The 18070-nt window shown below is 42.4% G+C and overlaps 1 protein-coding gene across 7 annotated transcripts in view; it reads left to right on the top strand.

Annotated features, from left to right (window-relative positions):
- LOC120740940 (NACHT and WD repeat domain-containing protein 2) overlaps positions 1-18070 on the top strand; it is a 63979-nt gene that overhangs the window by 36633 nt on the left and 9276 nt on the right. For all 7 annotated transcript variants that reach the window (XM_040043495.1, XM_040043494.1, XM_040043492.1 and 4 more), the window contains 3 exons: positions 11420-11623; positions 13440-13590; positions 15463-16052. In XM_040043495.1, the coding sequence (XP_039899429.1) occupies positions 11420-11623; positions 13440-13590; positions 15463-16052 (945 nt within the window). The remainder of the gene's footprint in view (positions 1-11419; positions 11624-13439; positions 13591-15462; positions 16053-18070) is intronic.

Raw genomic sequence — 18070 nt, 5'->3', positions numbered from 1 at the left:
TTCTCCAACAATATTTAACCAGTCTTTTGAAGAAGGCGGATCCAGTTTGTACCAGTTTCTTGTTATAGCTTTCTTTGCAGCTATCAATAGGATTTTTGTCAAATACAAGTCGTCGTACAGAACATACTCTCTAATATTCCCAAGATATACAGTTTTAAAATTGTGTGGTAATTGATAGCCCAAGATATTGCCTATTACAAGAGTCACGTTCTTCCAAAAATTATGCAGTTTCAGGCACTCCCAAAACACGTGCGTATGGTGTGCTTCCATGTTACCACATCTTCTCCAGCATGGCAAACTGTCTTGAGTCTGTTTACTTTTGATTTTTGGTGTAATAAAGAATCGAGTAAGATGTTTCCATCCAAATTCTCTCCAGCATCTTGAGTTAGTTGTTGTGTTCTGGGTTTCACACATATCTAACCATTCCTCAGTTGAGATATCAGTTTTTATTTCCTGCTCCCATTTCTTTTTTATGTATTCAGTTGATGTTGCCGTGTTCTCTCTTAGATTTTTATATAGTACAGAAATTTCCTTGAATTGGAGGCCCCTGTATGATTTAATTATACAATTCAGGATGCCATAAGACGTACGCGAACTCCGTACTTCCTTTGAAAAGTAGTCTCAGAGTTGCAGGTACTGGTAAAAATCGGTTTTCTCTAGACTATACCGATCTTTTAAATCTTGGAAACTCATCAAATGGCCATCTTTCATTACTGTACAAATTGCTGTTATTCCTTTTTGTTCCCACTTCCTGAATTCTGAGTCGTGAGCACTTGGTATATCACCAACAACATAGGCAGCCCAGTTTAACATCTTAACCTCCCTTTCTAACTTACTTTGTTTAACTAGGCCAAACCATATCTCTAGAGTGTGGGATGTTATAGGATCAAGGAAATGCTGTAAGGTTTTCTTAAGTTGCTCATTTCCAAGAAATGTCTGGACTGGGACATCCTGTACTTTTATTTCAATATCTTTCCATTTAGCATTAAAGTTCTGATCACACCACTTTATCGCCGGTCTGGTTTGGGCCGCATGGTAGTAATCTTTTAGATTAGGGAGTCCCACACCACCTTGCTTCCTAGATAGTTGTAATGTTGTGTATTTTATTCTAGGCCTTTTACCATTCCATACAAATCTAGAGATTAGCCTATCCCAGTCCTTGAATTTTTCCACTGGGATCTTAACTGGCAGATATTGGAAAAGGTACAATAACTGTGGGAGGATACTCATTTTTATTGTTGTGATTCTTGCACTAAAGTCTAGTGTAAGAGTTGACCATCGGTTTAGATCGTGTTTAATCTGAGTGGTCAGTCTATCATAATTTGTTTTAAAAAGGTCACTCAATTGTTTAGTCACAGTTACACCCAAGTATTTCATTTGTTTTGCAGTCCAGTTCAGTTTAAACTTATTTTTAACCTCTTCGGATGGCAAATAGTTGAAAGCCAGTATCTGAGTTTTGGTCACATTAATTTTGTACCCCGAATGTTCAGCAAAGATATTAATTACATTAAACATCGGAATTAAAGTTTGGTTTGGATTTTCTAGGTAGAGTATGATATCATCTGCAAATAAGCTGATGATGTGGTCTTCCCCTTTAATACTTATTCCTCTCACCTCCTCACTTTGTCGGATGGCCTGTGCCAGGGGTTCAATATATAGAGTGAAGAGAAGAGGTGAGAGGCAACAACCCTGACGGGTACCCCTCTCAAGAGAGATTTGCTCCGTTAAGCTGCCATTGATTCTAATTCGAGCTGTAGGAGATTGGTAAATAGATTTGATACACATCACAGCACCGTCATTAAAACCAAACCTGTCAAGCACGGCATATAGGAAGTTCCAATCTACACTGTCGAAAGCCTTCTCTGCATCCAGGCTTACTAGGGCCGCACTGCCCTTTTTTGTTTGTATCGAATTAACTATTTGGAGGGTCCTTCTTATACTATCTTGAGTTCTACGTCCTGAGATAAAGCCAGTTTGGTCTTCATTAATTAAGTCTGTCATAATTGCTCCATATCGCTTAGCGATTATAGATGTGTATATTTTGTAGTCCACATTAAGAACGGATATGGGTCTGTAATTGTTACAATATTCGGTGTCTTTTCCCTCTTTAGGGATTACTGAGATAATCGCCTCTCTCCATGAGGGAGGGGTTACACCCTCCGCAAGGGTATGATTGAATGATGATTGAAGCATTGGTATCAACTCCTCCTTAAAGTTCTTGTACCACTCTGAGGGAAACCCATTGGCCCCCGGTGATTTATTAGCTTTCAGACTTGAAATTGCTCTAGATATTTCTTCATGACTGATGGGGGCAGTCAGTTTGCTGTTTTGCTGCGTACCAATATGTGGTAAGTCTAGGGAGTTAAGAAAAGCAGTTTTCTTGTCTTTATTTGAGGAACATGGTTGTTTATACAAGTTTTCGTAATATTTCTTAAATGTTTCTTCTATTGCTTCCTGGCTATACTGCAAGTTATTTGTAGATGGGTCTCTAATCTTGTGAATTGTATTAACAGCTTGCTGCTGTCTAAGATGCCGTGCTATCAGTCTAGCTTCCTTTGGGCCGTTCTCATAATAATCCTGTTTCAAAAATCTAAGTTTTTTTTCCATTTCTTCAGTCAATATATTGTCAATTTCCTTTTTTAGTGTTTTAATTCTGTCTTGGAGCTGAACATTCCGAGTTGTTCGGTATAATATTTCTGTATTTTTCAATTCCTCCACCCGGCTTAGGTACAGGGCCTTTCTCATTTGGTGTTGTTTTGAAGTTATAGCAATAAGCTTCCCTCTAAGTACAGCTTTGAATGCATCCCAAAACACAGTTGGGCTAATTTCTCCAGTGGAATTTTCCTCTATGTATTGCTTTATATCTTTCTTGATTTGGTCTTTCGTTTCTTTTTTTATTCAGACAGCTCAGATTTAACCTCCAACAGGTATTTCTACGCCTACTATTTAGATTTAGCTTTAAATGAATGGCACAATGATCAGAAATATCTGCCACTCCAATTGTGCATTCAGTTACTCTGTGTAGATCCCATCTGTTCATTAAGACATAGTCAATTCTTGAGTAAGTGTTGTGAGTCTTTGAGTAGTGTGTATACTCCTTATCCAGCGGGTGGTGTTCCCTCCATACATCTACCTTTCCATGCTCCTTCATAAATGTATTAACCATTCTCGCCAGGCTGTTTTTGCTTCTATTTGTGCTTGTTGTATCAATTCTATGATCGAATACCACATTAAAGTCTCCTGCACACACCACAGTCCCTTCAGATTCTGACATGACTGTAGTAAGTAGAGTCTTCACATTTTGTTGGTTGCTCTCAGGGGGAATATAGAGATTGATCAGTGTCACTGCCTTCCCTTCTAGTTTACCTCTTACAATAATGTATCTCCCCTCACTGTCCCGAATTTCTTTAGAACATTCAAAATTAACTGAATTTTTAATAAGTATTGCTACCCCCTTTTTACGACTTTTCTTGCAAGTAAGAATTTCTGTACCCAAATTTCTTCAATTTATCATGCTCTTCCTGCGACAGATGTGTTTCCTATAGATATATTACATTGGCATTAAGCTTTCTCATTTTAAGTATCACTTTACTTCTTTTAATTGGGTTATTCATCCCATTGACATTCATTGACACCAGCGTTATATTCCTCATCTTTTCACTGTTAAGTTTTGCTTTATTTTTGGCTTATCACTATCATAGCATCCCACACTAACTCTAAGAACTTGGAACAAGATAACAAGAAACTTAAGAGAAACTGAAAATACGTATTTCTTACCCACAGGGATATACCACCACAGTTCGTGGGGTATATCCCTTTCAGATTAGGGGCCCCCGTGAGATCCAACATAGGTTCCTTTAAAAAAAAGAAAAAAAAAAGAAAACCTACCACTTTCCGGTCTACCTTGCCTTGAAAAGTAACAGAGTAATGGACCTTTAGTTTCTGAGTTCTACTGTTCAATCATTTCCACCGGATTCAAATGTTTGTATCCTCACTTATAAGTTCTCGGTGTTAGATCGCTGCCATCCCAATGCATTTTGCAGTCGCTCCTCCAGCATCGTGCTTTCCCCGCTCCGCTGCTGCACCTCCACCTGTATTCCTCTCCTCCTTAGCTCCTCCGCCGCCGCCCGGCCGCTGTCATATGTCCTGGCGCCGCTCTCCCAGTGGATCCTGATTCTGGTCAGAGGCGTCTGGAAGCGAATTCCTCTCTCTTTTAAGGCTTTCTTAATTCCAGCGTATTCCTTCCTCTTTTGAACCACGTCGGCAGCGTAGTCATGATCAAAGAAAAGCTGCTTATCCTGATGTACAACTTTTTTCTTCCACGCTGCCTTCAGCACCATCTCCTTGGTTGAGAACTGAAGAAAATTAACCACCACCGATCGCGGAGGTTTTTCTGGTCCGGGTTTTGGCACCAGAGCTCTGTGCGCCCGCTGAATATTTAGAGCAGAATCCGGCGGGAGCGAAAGCTCAGCTCTCAACAAGTCCTCCACACACTGCAGCACAGAGTTTCCTTCAGAGCCCTCTTATAGGCCAAAAATGCGAATGTTGTTCCGTCGGCTACGGCCTTCCAAGTCAGCCAGTTTCATCTGAATATTCCGTTGTTGCTGAAGCGACTGGATTAGAGCGTCTTTTGCGGCCAAATTCCACCTTTCCATCTCTTTTCTCAGCTTCTTCGAGTCTGGTCTCATGGCTAGCTAGCTCATTCGCAGTTTCTGCCAACTTTACATTAATGTCTTTCTTGAAGCTGTCGAATTCGTCCTTCATTTCTTGTGTGATGTCTTTCTTAAACGTGGCAAACTCGGTTTTAAACTCTGCTTTAAGTGAGTGAATTTCCTTAATGATGTCCTGGAAGTCTGCGTGAGGGTGGCTAGCTACATCTCCTTCCATCTGCTCGCCTTGCACGCTGTTCTCGGACATGTCTGCGTTGCCCCCTCTTACCAGCTCCACTTGTTTCACAAAATCCTTAATGTTTCCTTGTCTTTTTGACCTTCTTCCACCTTCCATGGCATTTATTACACGGTTTAGCGGTGGAAATATTCGAATTCTGGTTCTCTTTCGAGTTTTGACCGGGAGCTGCAAGCTTATGCTGCCATCTTCCTTACGTCCCCCTAGTCGATTTTGTAATTTTGATAGGAAGCATCAGATGGTTTTATCCTAATCCCCATCTCTACACACACACACACACACACACACACACACACACACACACACACACACACACACACACACACACGTACGTGCATGCACACAGCCACTCCATTCGCCCTACATCACTGGGATGCAAGCTGACAGAGACTTTGTCAGCAACTTGGAGAGTGACTGTTCTCTCCTCTCTCTACCTCTCTCTCACACACACATGCACGCACACACACACTCAGTATTACTGTAGCTCAGCCCAGTGCCTCCATCCTCTCCGACACATCACTGCAGTGCCGTGAGTCACAGAAGGTCATCTGAGGTAGGCAGATGAGTTGACCTGCAGGGCATTTCAGTGTTCGCAGGTTCCTGGAAGATCTAAGCTGCACCTAAACATTGATTCTGAAATAGGTTGATCTTACATAAAGTAAAAAAAATGGCTGGATCAAAATGGTCACTGCCCACCTGAGTGTCCCCAATGTGGATAACTGTTGAACTCTGTGGCTTTCTCCATGTGCCTGAGCAGCGTGTATGGTGCTGTAGCAAGAGGTGAGTTCAATATAGAGTTTGGAGGAGTGGAAGAACATCTGTGGGGGGTTTTTTTGGCTCTGAAGAAAGCCATCAGCTAGCTTAACTACAAAGACCAATGGCCATTCATTCTAAGATCAATGGGAGCGCTTATTATTATTATTATTATTATTATTATTATTATTATTATAGTTCATTAGAGCACATCCACTGTATTCTACTCTGTTGTACTTGCTGCTACAATAGAGCCAGGCTTCTTTAAACTCAATCTGATATACAAGAATAGGCAGTGCTATCCAATTTTTAAAATATGTTTGAAAATACAAATGCTGAAATACAAATTTAACCTCCAGATTAAATTAGATTGTCCAGTTATTAAAGCAAATAGACTCACTGCACGAGAAAAACAAATTCTCACAGATTCTCACAGCTTATGTCAGTTAGACACATAGAGTTAAATTTATAAAATCTTCAAGGGACCCCAACAAGATCACTTTAAAAAGGAAAAAGTGATCATCAGTTGGTTTGAGTGTTGTTTTAGTTCTGTACAAGCCCACTGGACAGTTTCTCCTGAGAAAAAGGAAAAACTTTAGCCACCTTATTAGGTACACCTTTTCAACTGCTCATTGGAATAAATATCTAATGAACCAATCACATAACATCTCAGTGCATTTCGACATGTAGACACGGTCAAGACGACCTGCTGCAGTTCAAACTGAGCATCAGAATGTGGCATGGTTGTTAGTCTGAGTATTTCATAAACTCCTGATCTGCTGAAATTGTCCCTCACGACCATCTCTATGGTTTAAAGAAAAAGGTCTGAAAGTGACCAGAATGCTTCATACTGACAGGAAAGAAAGAGAAACCTAAATGCAGAAGCGCGTCTCTGGACACACATTGAACCTTAAAGCAGAAGACCGCTCCGAGTGCGACTGCTGTCAGCTAAAAAACAGGACGCTAAGGCCTCAGCTTTGGTGGGCTCACAGGACATTGTTTGATCTGATGAGTCTTGATTTGTGTTGCAACATTCAAATTGTAGGATCAGAATTTGGTGTAAACAACAGGTGTTGTGGTGTAATGGTGTGTGTGTTGGGGGGATTTATTGGCACCCTTTGGGCCCCTTAGTATCAGCAGAGCATCATTTAAACACCTAAATACCGTTGCTAACCATGTCCATCCAAGAAACACATGCCAACATGAACCTGGAATCTGGGACGTTTGGAACACCTCGTTGAACCATAAAGAATTAAAACAGCTCTGAAGGCGCAAACTTGGGTCCAACCCAGTGTTCCTAACGAAGAGGTCAAAGGGCAGTGAAAATCTTTCCATGAGGCACCAACACCAGAGCACAGATCCAGTTTGGTGGCTGAAAGTTTGCACACTTACTTCCTGCACATGTATCTTCATGCTGTCCCAGTAGCTCAGTCTCAGATGTTGCTGCTTGTACAGAACACAAAACCTGTGTTATCACATTGATCTCAGCAAGGTTTCAGGTTGTTTGTTGGTTTAAGTAACAAAAGGAAATGCTATATTTTTGTCTTTGTTTTTGGAGTGCAAATGTTAAAAAAGACAAGAAACCACGTGGTTTTCTTCATTCTCTCTTATTTGGAGCACTCTGAGCCAAACAGTTCATCCGTTACTTGAAACATTTTGGGCTTGGATCCAGCTCATGACACAACTGAAGATAGCGAGCAGCCTGCCCTACTTTTCTGTGAAACTCTTTATTTTGGCAGGAAGAGCAGGCGGGGAGTCGCGCACAGGGGGAATCCCAGCCTTCTCCTGACATTTCTTGCTTGTATTGTGTCTGTCTTTTAAATTTGCCTGGCACTTATTTTGCTCTCACATTGGCATTCTTGTCTTAATGGGCTTCTTGCTTTATTGGAAATAAAGTCACAGTAGCGCTAAGCCTGTTGTTTCATAAAAGCCCTTAGCTTTGCTTTTTGTTGCCAGAGCACCATCTTTAATCTGCTGTTGCACTCAAACACGGCACACCTCCTCCTCCGAAGCAACTGACACAACCATCTTGTACGTTCAAACGAACGCTCGCTACATGGACACAAAACTGGTTGAACGTAAATGAATCTCACTCAGGCGACGGTAGGCCGTCCTACGGACACATGCCGTCATCTGATCGTTCTCTGCATCTTCTCCCACTGCGACTGCCAAGAGAACAAGAAGTCCAGCGTGGAACAGCTTTGAATCGTCATTGAAGAGGCTTGGGGCGTACTGTTGCCGTGGCTTTCCCGCTCATCGGAGCTCGCCGTCATTTCTTGTAGCTCGCACGGTCTGTGTCATGACACGTGGAGTAAAGATCAGCTGGTTTTACAAAGGATTTCTTCTAGTATCTTATTTATTTTTGCTCTCATTGTCCTCAGATGAGGCTGATAGAGAGCAGCGAGAAAGGCGCCAGAAAATGGCCCAGATGATTTCTAGTGGTATTGAATGTGCTGTCACTCCAAAGCTGACGGGAAGCTCGACGGCTCACTGGAACTCTTGGCAGATATGCCACGCGGCGTTCGAGATAATAGCGGGATGAAGAGGCTGTGATTTGATTCGATGCTGCCTAATTATTCGTCCACTCTTTGCAGTGTTCTTGCATCTGACTTAGAAGATTGTGGATGAGATTGTGGGTATTGGCTTGGCGTATGATGGTGATGCTAATAACCTTTACTTATAGCACACAAATTCAATTTCACAATCCTAACTTCAAAATCTGCACACTTCCCTTTAATTAGTGCATTCAGTTCCTTTCCTTCAAAACAGCCCCGTCTGCTCTATATGAAAAGCAAATCTGCTTATTTTCCCTAATACTGCTTATTACTGGGAATTAGAAAATTTGGCCCATGTCTGTGCATTTTACAGCCGCTTGTCATTCAAATGTTTTTGTGCACCAGCAGAACAAATCTGTTTTTTGAGATTGTCGCTTATGTTTAAGGGTGCACTCTGCTTTATTTGAATATATATATATATATCTATATATGTATATATGCTTGACTTTGATCACCCTCATGGTTGCAGTTGGGCTGGAGCCTATTCCAGCTGCATGGAGACAGCAGGAGACGGGGTACAGCCTGTGACAGGACTAGAAGATAGAGACAAAGAGACAGACAACCATTCAGATATACGGGGAATTTAGAATAACTTGTCCTCATTAACTGCATCTCTTTGGATTCTGAAAGGAAACCTGAATACTTAAGGTGGTAAAACCACACAAACGCAGTCCAGCCAGATCGTGGATTTAAACCCAGACCATTCCCTGCTGTAAGGCAACAGCGCTAACCTCTGAAAATGTTCAGTTTTTAAGTCATTTTAATTGTTACTGTATTGAAAGCACATGTCAGAGGCAAGATTCAGGAAAAATCAGAACAGGTATTATAATAAAAACATCTACCTCAACATGCCTTATACACTGAGTTTCGAGCAACAAGGGCCGAGTTGGCAGCTGCTTTTTTGCATGAAGCTGAAGCCTAAATCAGATGCCTCTGCAAACTCCTGAAAAATGACCATTGGTCCTGTGTAATATGGCAGCTTCATGCCTTATTTCCCTCTTCAAATGACATACATTCAGGTGTATATATTTCCATAATATATATGAATGTTTGCATGTTAGCCACCGGGTTGGTTTCAGTTTGAAAGCAGGATGCAGACAGGTCTGTGTTTGTGCCTGCAGGAGAGTCGGAGCACTTTCGTTTTCATGCTTGCGTGCAGAAACCTGCCTGTGGACACGTACAATACTGGCTACCAGGCACCAAAATAATTTGAAGTGTATTTTTCTCATGTCATCGTGTTAGCATAGGTTTAGGAAATATTAAAAATACTGCAACGGTATTCATTGTGTACTGCCCACCCACTGCAATACAGATCAATCCCACTGGTTGCCTGTCTGCACCTCTGCATACAGCATGAAGAGAAAATAATGCATACCTGCCGGCCACTTCATTAGTAACATGTTGCTAGTGCTTGGTTGGCATAACAAGTAAAAAAAAGTCTTTTTGTTTGAGTAAAAAGACAAAAATTTGATTGAGTTGTCACGAAAAAAAGTTTCTGAGCTCTGTGGGTAAAAGCGTTATACTGCTTATCCATCTCATGGTGTAATCATCAGTCAACCTGACAGGTTAGCATATAGCATCAATATAGCAGCTGAAAACATCAAGTTGCTGCCATGTAATTAGCTCATATGCGCATTAACAAGCATCTGAACACACACACACACACACACACACACACACACACACACACACACACACACACACACACACAAGGCTTCTGATTGTTGAGTAGTCAACTCAAAGTCACTGCCTTGACCGATGCTCAGGAGGTAAAGCAACTCATCTACTCATCAGAAGGTTGACGATTTGCTCTAGTCTGTATACTAAAGTACCCATAGGCAAGAAACCGAAGCCCAAATCGCTCCTTGTGCAAAAAAAAAAGCTTGTTAATGAGGCATGATGTATTAATTGCTTTGGGTGCTCATGTATAGTAAGAAGGCACTAAATAAGAACCAGTCCATTTACCTTTTTAACCTCGTTTGGATCCATTCATAAATTCAAAGAAGTTTTATTAAAATAGTGCCAAATTGCAACAGCAGAGGTCTCAAAACATAAGTTAAAGATCCTACAATAACACAGAGAAAGCCCAAAAATCAGGCAGCCACCTGTGAGCAAGCGCTTGGCAACAGTGGGAAGGAAAACCTCCCTTTTAACCAGAAGAAACTTCTGACTGAACCAGGCCCATTTGCTGCGACTGGTTGGGGGTGAGGCGAGGAAGACCGGACAAGAGACAGACTTGTTAGGGCAGTGGTCTCAAACCTTTTTTGCGCCACGGACCGGTTTATGCCCGACAATATTTTCATGGACCGGCCTTTAAGGTGTCTCAGATAAATACAACAAAATAAAACTAGTACCGGTACCGAAAAAAAGAAAATTTATTCATAACACATGTGAGAAGACCAAGGAAAACCGAGTTAACGATAAAAACGATAACAAAATAACGCTGAAAAACGATAAAAACCCTGAAAACTATACATTTCACACCTGAGCCTCAACTCTCGCAGCCCGGTACCAAACGACTCACGGACCGGTCCGAGGCCCGGGGGTTGGGGACCGCTGTGTTAGGGAACATAAGTGTATAGAAGTCAGCAGAACAGGTGAAACAGTATTAGGACATTTTCATCGTTTTTTTACCTGCTTTTTTTAATGTCTTGAGTGTTTCTGGCTCATGTATGAAGGGTCAAACAAACAGTAACTAATAAAATAAATAACTGGTGGAAAGCTTGTGTCTCCTTCTGTAAACTAAAGGTTTCTCTTTCACAGCACTGTATGTTGTGATATTTGTGTGATAGTGATTAACTTTTGGTGAGCATTATTTCTGAACCCTCACCGAATAAATATTTCTGTGTGGGGAAAAGAGGCGCATCATTTCCTTACTGTAACTGTCGCGTAAAGCAATTTCCATCCTCGATAAAGCTGTCATCGCTCAGCACGGTGCGCGCGGGAGTGGGGATTGCGGCGGCAGTTACATCCCTGCCGTCACAAAGTGGCTGCTTGATGTGCCCACCGCACCGCGTGTGCGCCCGTGGCTCTGAAATTGCTTTAAATAAGTCGCGCTGTGCGCATCATTGACTTCGCCATTCACCCCGCGCCACTGATCCAAAAAATAGAGCCCCCGAAACTGTCGCGACGAGACGCATTTCCCGCCTCTCCTTCTCACCTTGCACGCCCTCTTCCTTTCTCTCCTTCCTTTTTCTTTCCATCAGGGTCTGGTGGGAGAAAAGTACGGCAGCATCCGAGTGCCGGGGGAGGTGGAATCGGCGGAGTTTGAGATGATCTTGGATGCAGCGGTGGAGGCGGGGCTGGACACACACATCCTGGAAGAGTGGTACTGCAGGGATGAAAACTCGGTGCCACCCGCATACTACCTCAAACCCAAAGCCCAAATGCTCAAGAACTACCAGAACTCTGTGAGTCCAGAGCTTCAGTCGCACTCAGTCACACTAACAGGAGGCTCGCGCCGTTCGTGTCCTTGACTTTTTGTGTGGAATGAATTAAATTCAGCGTGCAGGAAAAAGAAGAGCAGCTGTTCTTTGAGGTCGATGAGTGAACTTTGTCTTTTTAAATGTTTCACATCCTTTCAAATCAGCCTGAAAAGCCACTTAAAGAATCTGTTAGCAACATTTATTTTAAATAAAACGTCCAAGGTCTGCCTTTAACTTTCAAGAAGTAGTACGCCTCACTTTTCTTAAGTACACCATCTTGATGTTCTCTTGAGCTTCGCTGAAGTAAAAAAAAAGTGCTGTGAAAGACTTTGATGATAAAAAATAATCACAGAGAAAATTCAAGATTTAAGCATTAAAGAGAACCAGTCGTTTTGTGTTTCCTTACTCGCTGTCATATATAAACACACCGGCCACTTTTTTTAGGTACACTTCGTCGCACATTTTTTAACACACATATTTGTAGGGTCAAAAACTTCAACCTGAGCATCAGAATGAGGAAGAAAGATCATTTTAGGTACTTTGGACATGGCGATGGAAAAATCTGAAAGTCTGAGCAACGTTTAAACAGCACAGCCTACAGCCAGGTATTGTTTCTGACCATGTCTGTCTGTGAAAGTTCTCAGTCATCCAGGTCATTGTAGTCAAAGGAGCTTGCAAAGAAAAGCATCTGGACTTCTTTAAGTTGCTTGAAGACGTTTCACTTCTCATCCGAGAAGCTTCTTCAGTTCTAAGGTCAAATGGTGGAGAGTCCCAGATATAAACCTTTGAGTTCCCTCCCCAGATGCCTTAACACCCACTCACATCCTGGGCCATCTGACCTCAGGAATTCGCATGATAAGGTGGGGCCAGGTTTCACAATGAGCTCACCCGAAACTCTGGCTGATTGGGACCCACACCCAGTTTCACACCTTGGCCCAGACGATTAGAGGATCATCAGGGGGTCCTTTTATCCCTCTGTGGGGGGATACTCCCACTAGGTTTAAATCGAGGACTCCCCCCCCATTTGACCTTAGAACTGAAGAAGCTTCTCGGATGAGAGGTGAAACGTCTTCAAGCAACTTAAAGAAGTCCAGACGCTTTTCTTTGCAAGCTCCTTTGACTTCTGACCATGTCCAACCCTTTATGACCAAAGTGAACCCATCTTCTGATAGCACCATGTCACAAAGCTCAGAATGTCTCACACTGGTTGTTTGAACATGACAATGAGTTCACTGTACTCAGATGATCTCCACAGTGATCAGATCTCAGTCCAGTAGAGCATCTTTGGGATGTTATGGAATGGGAGCTGTGTGATCCTGTCATGTCAGTATGGACAGAAATCTCAGAGGAATGTTTCCAGGACCTCGTTGAATCTGTACCATGAAGAATTAAAGCAGTTCTGAAGGCAAAACAGGGTCTAATCATGTACTAGTGAGGCATATATAATAAGTCCAAGTAATCTCTTCAGAACATCCATGCTTCTTTGTAGACAGTTTTTGAGTGACTCTCAGTTAGAGGAATAGCTCTAATATGTTCATCTTTATGAGCAAAGAAGCCCCACCCCCTTTTCTTCAAACCTTCTGTTTGCATGTGGCAACCAATCAGAATCAAATGAACCTAAAGGGAGAGGAGCTAAAGTCAGCTTTATGTTGAGCTTGTTTCATATGAAACACTTGAATGTTTCCTGTGTCGCTGCACACGTCTTCTTGCACAGAAGCGAGTGACAGCACTCGCTCCGTACATGGTAAGAGTCCATGCTGTGCAGTCAGACTGTCCTCTCTCTGCCCCCTCTTCTGCTTAGATGGAGTCAAGCAGTGCAGTCAAGACCAAGAACGACAAGGCCTGGAGGAACGTGTCAGAGGAGATCAAGAGGATCTTCCGAACGGCGGTGCTGCAGCTGCAAGAGAAAGGGACCATGAAGAGCGCTCAGGCCAAGAAATTCCTTTGCTCTGGTAAATTTTTCTTTTCGTGTCATACTTTTCTCGATACCTTCTTTTCAAATAGGATCACGTCTCTGTCTGCTGGACTGCTGCTCACTTTTATCTTTCTGGCTTTTCATTTGGTTTTTGAAAATTATTGGAATTTTAGATTTTAAAAAATTGATTTGTTTCTTCTGTGATACCTCGCTGGATGTTTTCAAGTTTTAAAAAGTCGGCTTGGGGTTGTTACAATGATGTTACAATAAAAGCCAGCTAATTTCTCCTTACAATTCTTCAATAATGGAAGAAAGTTTGTTGGTCGCAGCCTCGATTGCTACAGTAAATAAAACACACGGTGAGTTTATTCCTAATAAATAAATTAAAAAGTTGTTGTTTTATGCGCACAACATAAAATACCCAATTAAAGAACACTTATATGCCAAGGTTGCAACTGGCTGGAATAAAAACAACATTAACCTTTGCGGGGAACAGAAAATCACACGGCAAAGGCCGTATATATTTAATAAGTGAGCCTGTCACCTTGTAACTAAATTGATAACAAGAGATGAGATGCAATCAGGATCTATCAGAGTCACCTCAGCGGACGACAGTGATTGATCGATCACATATTCGCTTCTCTTCCGAGTTATTTATCCAAGCAGCGTGTCGCAGTGTCAGACAACCCTTCTTTTTTTTAATCAAAAAGAAGCTGATGGTTGCCTTTCACAACTTTTTATTATTATTTATTATTATTATTATTGTTGCGAGTCTGTTTTCTGTGTTGTCTGTGCCCCATAGCAGCAGGGGTGTGTCTAAATGGAGATGTATGTGGTGGCACTTGCCCTGGTTGCAAGTCAACGGCAACAGATTTTTGCATTTCATTCATCACAAGCAGATTTCACACAGTTGATAACGTGACTGCGTTCAATCAGAAACCGACTGAATACTAGAGACTGGCTTCTGATTGTTTCTTATTTATTGCCACTTTGATGCATCAAAGTTGCTTCGAAGACAGCAACTGACTGCAATTGGTGCAGACCTGGTCCCCGTCTCAGAAGCAGTTATTTCAAAGGCAAGGATTGCGAGTTAAGTGCACAAAGTTGCAGCTGCAGTCTCCAACCATGGTGTTTTTCTAGTGCGACTGCAGAACAATGTGTCATTGCAAGTATACAATGTGAGTAATAGAATATGAATCTAAATGAACTCTCAGGGCAGCCATATTTCCTCAAGCATGTTTAAAATGAATAAAATAAGAAATTAAAATCATTACAACTTGCTGAAGTTGCATCTAATTTTCTGACTCTCTCTGCATTAAAAGTCACCTCTATAAAAGGCGGTCCATCTGCTTTTCTTTTCTGATGCTGTCACAGTGCAAGCAACACACTACTAATGACACTTTAATGACAGTCTTATCAACCAGGCACAGTTTAGTCGTTTAAATTGTGGAAATCGGGAATAATACGAGCTAATTAAGGAGTGTCGCTTAGAGTTTTATCATTTTAGATAACAAGGAAGCTTCTAGTTTTTATGCACATTAATTGAAGAGTCTGTGGAGGAAGTTGTGCCGTCTCCCAGAACTCCCAGCATTCCTTTCACTCTTTGTCTCTTCCCCCTCCCGTCTTCATTAGCAGACTGCCCTGTGAGCTCAGCTGAAAGCAGAGTTTCAGTCAGTGGGCTCTTTGTGGGCGAGCCTGTGATACAGTTCAGTAAAGCTGCATTGTAAGATTTTTACAAACCTTCTTGTGAATAAGATTCAAGAGAAATATAATGGGAGGCTAAAAGCTCCTTAAACCTGTTCCGTTCTGCTCGTGTCATGTCATGAATTTTTACCTTTGCAGGTTGCTCGTGGGTTTTGTGTGCTACTCGAATATGATCAATTGAAAAATGTCTTTTTTCTTCTTTCAGCCTTGGAGGATGAATTAGACTTTGCCCTTGGGAAACAAACGCCTGCCTTTCTCAGGAAATGTGTCTGCTACATTCGCAAGATCTCCAACTTTGACCGCTTCGCCAAACTCCCTGAGATGACTCGCTACATGGACATCGTGGTCAGCAGCGATCGGGTCATGCGCAACCAGGAGGCCTACGAACGCCTCCTGAAGGTGCGGGATGAGTTCATCCCCACGGTCGTGGCCGCCTCCAATCTCCGCGTCTATTCTTCTGTCACCCACTGCGACATGAAGTTAGGCTACTCCCAAGAAGTGGAAAGCCACTATGTAGAAGGTCTGTGCAAGCAGTTCTACGAGGACATGGTGGACATCATCCAGGCCACGGTCCAGCAGAACTTTGACACAGAGTCTGACCCGCTGTACGACGAGATCCTGCAGCACCTGTCCCTCTGTAAGTCCTACGCGGCCCTCTACGAGTACAAGACCGAGTCTCTGGATTACGTGCAGGAGTATCTGATGCCATCTAAGGGGAGCAGGACGAGCCCTCTAGTGGTGTACGGGGGACCCTGCACCGGAAAGACGCTGCTGCTGTCCGAGGTGGCAAAACAGGTGAGGCATGCAGGCAGTAACTTGGTCTTTTTTTGTGCCACCCACGTCTCAGTTTTCCTCTCATTTTGGCTCTCGCTGTGCGTTCGCGCTCGTCTGTCTGATCCAAGCATGTGTCCATCTTTGTACAACAGAGCATGAGGGGGCGTGCGACTGTTCATCTCTTCTCATCAAACGCTTGCTTGACCATCTGTGTGTCTGCCAAGAGGCAGTCCGTCACCATGCACATGCTTCTAATTTCCCACGAAGCCATGCAACTGCGTGTGTACACGTTTGCCTACATCTGTGTGGAACTTCTGGAAAGTTTGCTTATTAAAACAGTTGCAATGGGTACATTTATTGTTCAGTGGAAGCCAATGTGTGTGTGTGTGGACTTCTCTTTGTGCACACGCACCTCACTCTCTGTTCACTCTCCGGCTTTTGTGTGCCATCTGGCCGCCCGGCTACATTAAGATCACACTGTAGCCAAGATCACACAGCAGACACCCACACATCCACCCCTCCTGTCCAACCTTTGTAATAAATCTCACATTTATTTTAAGCACCATTCAAGTATTTGCCCAAAAGCTGAGCTATAGAGGTGGTATAAAAATGTTACAAGGTGCAACAAAATGATGATGAAAGCCTAAAGTTCAGCGGTAAAGATTTCCGGGAGACGACAGGAAAAGTTTTAAACTTAAAAGTAAAAGGATGAGTGGGAGGGTGTAAGAAGACGCTGCAGTTTAAACAGCAACATTAAAACAATCTATGGTTCTAAATAATTTAACTACAGTTTTAATCATTAGCAGTTTTAGCATTAACTGCTACAGGACTGCTTATCTGTTTTCTACGATCTGGTGACTGTGGACGCCGTCCGAGTACAGTGAACTCGTTGTCGTGTTCAGGACACCAGTTTGAGATGATTGTGTTGCCATCAGAAGATGGTTCACTGTGGTCATACACAATCACACCACAGCAAGCCTGAACTGCTTTCACGTTGTTTACACCAAATTCTGACCCAACATCTGAAAGCTGCGGCAGAAATCGAGACTCATGAGATCAGGCAACATTTTTACAATCTTCTATTTTGTTTTGGTGAATCTTTTTTCAAACGTTATCCTCAGTTTCCTGTTCTTAGCTGATAGGAGAGGCACTCAGTGTGGTTTTCTGCTGCCACAGCTCATCTGCTTCAGGGATTCGCAGGTGTTTTCATGCATATCTTAGCTGCAACAAGTGGTTATTTGACTTATTGTTGCCTTCCTATCAGCTTAAAGCAGTCTGCTCTTTCTCTGATTACCTTTGATGTCAACAAGGCGTTTTCGCACAGAGATCTTTCTCTCTAAACTCTAGAGACGGTTAGTGGAAAAATCCCAGCAGATCGGCAGTTTATGGAATACTCACACCAGCATCTCTGGTACCAACAACAATGCTCAGTTTGAACTTCAGCATTAACCCGTGTATTAGTCTCCAGTCACTTACAGCAAATTAGTAAGAAAATAAATGTATTTGAACTGTTCGGCGGGCCTGGGGTTGATGAGAAAGGGACGCTGTTAGATTCAAGGAGCTTAATAAGGTGTAGAAGCTTGCAGCCAGTCGAGTCCGGTGTGCACGACTCACACTGGGCCTGTTGGGTTTGTTTCATTTGAATCCAAGCTAAGGCAAAGCTGGGTCTGCTGGAAAATATAGATCTGTGTTCCTCCACTCTGTGGTGTGTTTGTGGAGAGAAGAGCATTTTTATTACGAAACAATTTAACGGAAATGTAAACGCTACAAATGATTATTTAATAACCGTCAGCTATTTCCTCTAAATAGCATATTTTATTACCCTGCTTCTCTGTGAAGCATCTGTGATGGAGAAGACCCGGACAGCCAGCACACAATCTTCATTTCCATCTGAAGATGAGATGCACTGCATATCTATTTAACTATGTCTTTGATGTGTAATGTAGTATTTAGCCAGTCCCAGTCAAAATGTCCTACACTGGTGTTAGAGTTTGGACTGTTTTATTAAGTGTTATTTCTAGTAATGCTGATTTTCTTTG

This window comes from Simochromis diagramma, unplaced genomic scaffold (assembly GCF_900408965.1).
Source record: "Simochromis diagramma unplaced genomic scaffold, fSimDia1.1 OVJJ01000656.1, whole genome shotgun sequence".
Lineage (NCBI taxonomy): Eukaryota > Metazoa > Chordata > Actinopteri > Cichliformes > Cichlidae > Simochromis > Simochromis diagramma.
This window is presented reverse-complemented; position numbering and strand designations above follow the sequence as displayed.